Below are 6,387 nucleotides of genomic sequence, written 5' to 3' on the forward strand. Positions count from 1 at the left end.
AACGGGGCGGCTCGGCGTGTGGCTGCGGAGCGGGACGCGTGTGCGCATCCTGCGGGCGGCTCTTGCCGTGCGCACCGAGCGGGGAACGGATGAGGGTATGGACGCCGCGACACCGGGAACCCTCTGCCTGTTCCTAAAAGTCGGGCTGACCTTTACAATGAGTTTTCTATGTAGGTCAGCAGTCGGTTCTTCTCCAATGCATAAAATAATTCGAAATTAGACTGTTGTAGCCTTCTAAGGGAAGGAGCGTTACTTGGGGTAGCGTATGCTTCGCGCACGGTGTGTTAGTTCGGGGAGAATTAGCACTGTGAGCTCTCCGTTTTAAACATGTAGTGATATGGTTAAAAGCATTCCGATGTTTTAAAAAAAATCAGTGGATTCTGATCTTAATGGGTTTGGAGTCTGATATAGCTGTTTCGTTTAATACCTTGCTGCATGCTGGTGGAGTGGGAAGTCAGCTAGTGAAATGTGAAATTCATGCTTGCATTCGTGAACTGAATCTTCAGTCAGATCTGTTGTTTTTTCCTGGAGAAAATGAAGGCGAAGAGCTAGGTTTACTCAGCAGCTTGGGGGGAACCTGGCACTTCTCTTGTTAACTTAGAGGTCATCAATCTTCATTGGGATCAGGCAGACCATCACGGAAAACACACGGCTTGTTTGTCTTTATTATTGGGGGCTTAGTTATGTCATGGGCTGGAGAAATTCCAATTTGGACTTTTGTCCGACAGATTTGTGATCGGATGGGGATAAGTTGATGACATTTCCAACCCAGAGCCATGAAATAACATGATTACCAGGTGACTTTTGAGGAAATCAAGTCTGTGAAATAGGGGGAAAAAGTGTGTAAGGTAGTGGGGAATAAGAGCTAAGAGAAACAGCAAGTGAGAAATGAGAAAAAGTGGAAAACTGAGGACAGGGAAGGACAAAAGGAAATCTGGACTCTATCATTTAATCAACAAGGTTATTGTGCTGTGTGCATTAAAATGTAATCATCCCGTATTGTTTCTCTTGCTAGACCAAGCTGACACCTTTTTTCTTTTCCTCTTTCCATTTGAGGTTACGATGACAGAGAAAATGATCTCTTTCTCTGCGACACCAATACCTGTAAATTTGATGGGGAGTGTTTAAGGATTGGAGACAGTGTGACTTGTGTCTGTCAGTTCAAGGTAAGAAGATTGATATTTCGTTCTCTAATTCACTAATGAGAATACAAATCAAGTATCTCCCTTTATAACCTATCACTTGGCAATTTATTGCTCCGTGTGCAGGGAAGTTAGAGGGAAAACCTGGCAGCGTGTATAAAAGCTGGCAGGAGAACCAACTGGTGTCAAGAAGGCATAAGTTTCTCTGTGGAAATGCAGATGCTGTGGCTTTAAATGTCCCTTCGGGTCTGCAGTTTCAGGTTGTGCATTTCTGGTTTTTTGTCTCTGCCCTTTTAACAAGGATTTAGAGTCCTTTCTGAATTCATTTCTGATACAGATCATGGCTTATTGTATTCGGAGTTCTGATCTAGTTAAAGAAATGGATCTGTAATGTCCTTATGCAATATTTTCAGGAAGGGCTGCATAGTGACAATGCTTCTGCCTGTTTATCTGCCCAACTGATCAGATTAAGGAGCAATCCCTCTGTTCCAAAATCATGAACTTCCTTTAGGTTTTATATAGTTTTAGAAGAGCTATTACTGAGTACTAGGGGTTTTTCCTTCTATTTATTCTCTCTTCCTCTTACAGCTCCATCTAAAGCTGAGGCACTGTCCAAGTCAGGCGATTTCATTATGAAGGATTCCATTTAATATGTTTTAACCAACTCACAAACCAGCTGGGCTTTAAATAATGACCTGGATAAAAACTGAACAAATTAAAGGAGTTTTAAGCATGTACCAGCATGGGGTTGTATGTATGTTTGTGCCCCAGTGATTTTCTGCATTTTAATGTGGATTTGTGAAGTTGTGAAACTTACAATGCTGATTGGAGTGTTTACAGTAGAGCAGGCCAAATAATGCATAGTTTGAGATCATGCACATCTGTACTGATTGTTATTATTGAGCTTTGATAGACTATTCATTTTGGAGCATGGCAAGTATTTCTAGACCAAAATGTGTCTTTGAGGAAAAAAATCCGAGTGATAGATTTCTTCATTTAAAACAAAGGAATTTTCTCTAATAAGAGCAAGGCAATTGTTTGCTGAAGTACTTGTGTTTCCCATGTTGGGAGAGAATTCATATTGACCATGGAAGATTTTGATTCCATTTGGAGTCTGCCTGCAATCAGAAATTCAATGGGAGAATGCTGTTTAGAGCATTTGCCTTGCCTCAGCATGTATGCAGCAATCTAAGGGCTGGTCTGTTTTCTTTCTAAGAAAAATCTGTAAGGCAGTGAAATGCCTGTGCCTTGTCCCATTGCCTGGTGGTGAGTGAGGGCAGATGTTGTGCCATGACCATCAGGAACTTAGAGCAGCCACAGAGGGTCCCACATGGGTCTTGTCTTGGGTCCTGGTTTGGTGTTGTCATTTGGCATAAAGCAGTGGACTCATAACCTGGAAGGAGCAAACTCTGATGTTGCTATCCATGGGGAAGAAGGCATTGGGAGTGTTCTTTTTGCAAGGCAGGGTGTTGGTCCCTGGTGATTTGATGTAAATGAAGCTAAACCTCTCTGGCCTGTGTCATCTCTTTGAGAGGTAAACACTATAGGTATGCAGTTGAGTTGAGCAGTTTTGTTGGGGCAGTTGAAACGGATTTAAGGAAATCAAATAATTGATGTATGAATATGTAAATCAGACCAAAAGACTGAATTGGGCAATTGTGGGCCTGATCACTAAGAAATAGGTTGAAATCAACAGTAATCTTTGGTTTTAGTGGCCTTTGGATCAGGCCCTGTAAACATACATAGCTCTTTGTCTTGATTTGAGCCCTGTGTGGAGCCGCAGGGCTGACTGTGACCTTGGAGGGCAAATTACCTGTGGCTGCTCCTGTGCCAGTGCTGCAAAGGGCGGTATGGTGCCCGGGGCTTCTGTAGTCAAACGCGTGTGCTTTGATCCAGGCAGAGCTTGGGGGGATGTAGCTTCTCTTGTAACATCAGTGGACAATGTGACAAGCCAAAAAGATATGCCACCGGAGTAGAAAATTAATTTCTAATGCACTGTCTGAGGCTGCCTGTGTTAGGCAGAGCTGGCCAGGTGATTTATGTCATGATAAAGGGGTTTTCCATCACAATTGAGGTCTCCCATTTCAGTGACGACTCTTTGGGGTGATAGTGAGCGAATCAATAGTAGACTCCTCGTCACTATAACTACATTTTATATTTTCTTCAGAATTTGTTAGGGCCTTTAGCTGCAACTTGAGAGAATACACAAGGATGGAAAGCTAATTTTGCCTCCGTACTGCTGACAATTTCTGGGCTGGCCAGCCTATGTCTTGAGGATGTGGGGAAGGCAGCAGTGGGGATCTGCAGATACATCATGTCTGCCCAAGTGGAGTAAATTTATTTTTATTTGAAAGAGTAAATACGATCAGAGTGCTCTGGAACACCTGAGTTAGGCTTCCATCAGCATGTTCTGAAAAGGAGGTGCATATCAGCTGGCTCTCACAGTGAGACATGTATTCTATCGGAAAACACCGTGTCCCACTCTGATCAGGAAATGCAGACCCATCCCCTGCTGAGGGTAAGCCCTGACTTTGGTGCTGGCAGGGAAGGCACTGGGTCAGTGCTGGCACCAGCAGTGGAGCCAGCATGAGCATGGGGGAAACCACCATCCCTTCCTTCCCTCAAACTCAACGGGTCCACCAGAAGGTGTAGAGCTGTGCCAATGGGCACATGGTTGAAGATCCGGCTCACTGGGGTCTGTACCTGTCTGCCCAAAGCAATAGGTCTGGCAACCTGGGCTCTTCCCTCTTATATTTCATGAACAACATATCAAAAAACTATACTAGGAGATTTCCATCAATATCACTTCTAGTCACCACATCTGTGGGCAGTCTCTCTTTTTTTATGTGATGGAGTCCTGTTTTCATGCATGTTGAATCTCTCACGTGCTTCAGTGTTTGTGGAGCTGGAACATCACCTGGCCAACTTGTGCCTTTGTTACATTTTCAGAATATGTTTTTGTGCTACTTTATTCAAGACCTAGGTGACATTTTGGGAGTAGTTACTCTGTGAGAGTAGGAGGAGGTCAAGCTTTTAACAGTGTTACCAGGAGGAGGAGTTATACAAGTTACCATTTCCTTTAGAAAACAAACCTGCTGTCAGTGCCCGGTACTGACCCCAAAGCTTGGAAATCTGTTTTGCCCCTGGCTGTGCCAGTGTGCGCTCAAGGCTGCTACTGCTGAGGAAAGCAGCCTTTGGCTGACACTTGGCTGAATTGGAACATCCATTTCCCTGCTCTGCAGCTATAGTTTGAAAACTTGCATGTGTAAGAGAGAAGTGGACAGAGTGGCACTATGCTGCTGCATTTAGGGGAAGTTTTGATGTGGAGTCCTTGGTTAGTCCTTACCTGAAGGATGAAGAATCATTCCTGCATCAAAGACTTACTCTATTGAACCCTAAATCAATGACAGAAATGTGTTGTTAGACTGAGGAAAATGATATTCAATGTCTAATATTCTCTAGTACTAGCAAGAAGTATTTTATGTTGGGACTAGTTGATCTTTAAGGTCCATTCCAACCCCTTAACATTCTATGACTCTATGACAGCAGAGAGCTGTGAGTACAGGATTCAGCACAGTCAGGAACAGGAGTCTAGCTCTAGTGGGTGAGGAACAACTTGGTGCCTAGCATCACAACCCTCTTAGTGGCCTTGTTTTCTATCCTGGGTAGCTTCCACTACAGTTTCTAACTCAAAGCCAAGGCAGGGTCCATCTGGAAGATCTCACTTATCTTGTTCCTTGTGGCTTCTGCCTTTTCCATGTGAATACTAGATTTTCAAAGGTGGTGGTAGAAGGAGTGGGCAGCAGATGAAGAAATACATCTTTGACCAGCGCGGTTGGAGAAAGAAAAGGCTGCATCACCTGTGCTTGACACAGAATATCCCCTACCTCCACTGCCAAAAGCCAAGCTTGAGTGGGGCAGAAGCCACAGGAGAGACAGGGAAACTTCTCCCAGGAAAGTTAATCCTTCCTGGAATCCTGGTGTCTCTCAAATGCATTTTAAAATTGCCAAGTTTTGGAAGAAGTTCCAGCCTTGCTCATAGCACTCCTTTCTGTGGATCAGGATTTCACCCTTGATGCTTTATGGTGTTGATGTAGGGCCATCAGGCCTTTCAGATCTGCAGCTGAGCCAGTGTAAATGATGGTCCCTTGCTCTGGGTGAAACCAGCAGAGGGGTTGCCACTGTGTTTCTTGGGCAAAGGATCCAGCATTGTTTCTACATGTAACAAAGGCTGTTGAGATACTTCAGGCCAAATTCCATACAAATTGGTCTGGCACAAAGCCCCATGGGTGACAAGCAGATAGTGTATCTAAAGCAAGCAAGATTTGATTCTTCATGCTTTAAAAATGTGCATGATTGTGTTAATTGTCCTGGTTATGTATTCCAGATCAGCCTCCAGCAATTGCTGTTGAGCTTCTGGATGAAGCTGGCATTTTATGCTTGAAACATTGCTCAGATTTGGAACATAATGGTGAAAATAGCATAGAAACCCTTTTTAACCAACTGTTTAAAATCCCTGCATGGAGGAACCCTTTGTCGGGAGTGGAAGGAGAGGATTTCTACTGTTGTGGCTGCTGGTTTTCTTCCTTGTTCTGAGGGAAGAGGGTGCTGGGGGTGGGCAGCAGCTTGAGAAGATTTAAGAAAATACAATGCATAAGGAAAATGTCATTTGTTTTGGCCCAATCAAAATGTCACTCTGACCAACTATGAATAATTTCTTGGCAGCTGCTCTGTATGGAGGCCTGCAATTAATGCAATCTATGTAATTGTTTGTGTTAATCACTTCTGTAGTCATTCAGTTTGAAGCATTTTTGATGTTAATATCCCTGGAATTTCAGCTCTGTGTTTCACATTGTGCCTGACAAACACACCTCAGACACTTTGTGGCATAAGTACAGCTAAATAGGATGTATGATTTCTTCTCAATTTTTTACTCAGATTTAAGCAGAGGTGAACATTTGTAAATAATAATTGTGATCATTCCATTTGTTATAATTAAACAATGAGGCATACCAGGAGTATGGTAATCACGAGATAATCATATCCCTGCTATAATTACCATGTACAGGGCACATCCAAGTATTTCTAAGCCTCTGAGCGTGATCATCTTGTGATAACTGCACCCGGTAGGTTGCCCAATTTTCAGTATAAAATGAATTTTATTCTTTTTTAAATGAACAAGAGAGGGCAAAGCTGTCTTTCAGTGGCAGAGGGATGCAAGCAGGGAGTTTGCAGAGCTCAGCAG

General features: G+C 43.4%; 1 protein-coding gene across 1 annotated transcript in view; it reads left to right on the forward strand.

Moving 5' to 3' along the window:
- Positions 1-1,056: 1,056 nt before the first annotated feature.
- The window catches only part of TMEFF2 (transmembrane protein with EGF-like and two follistatin-like domains 2), a gene marked incomplete at its 5' end in the record, with an annotated part of 132,053 nt that continues 126,722 nt past the window's right edge, over positions 1,057-6,387 (forward strand). Inside the window, one exon of the mRNA XM_009075215.1 lies at positions 1,057-1,166. Within this exon, the coding sequence (XP_009073463.1) occupies positions 1,057-1,166 (110 nt within the window). The remainder of the gene's footprint in view (positions 1,167-6,387) is intronic.

The sequence above is a fragment of the Acanthisitta chloris genome, unplaced genomic scaffold (assembly GCF_000695815.1).
Source record: "Acanthisitta chloris isolate BGI_N310 unplaced genomic scaffold, ASM69581v1 scaffold2985, whole genome shotgun sequence".
NCBI lineage: Eukaryota > Metazoa > Chordata > Aves > Passeriformes > Acanthisittidae > Acanthisitta > Acanthisitta chloris.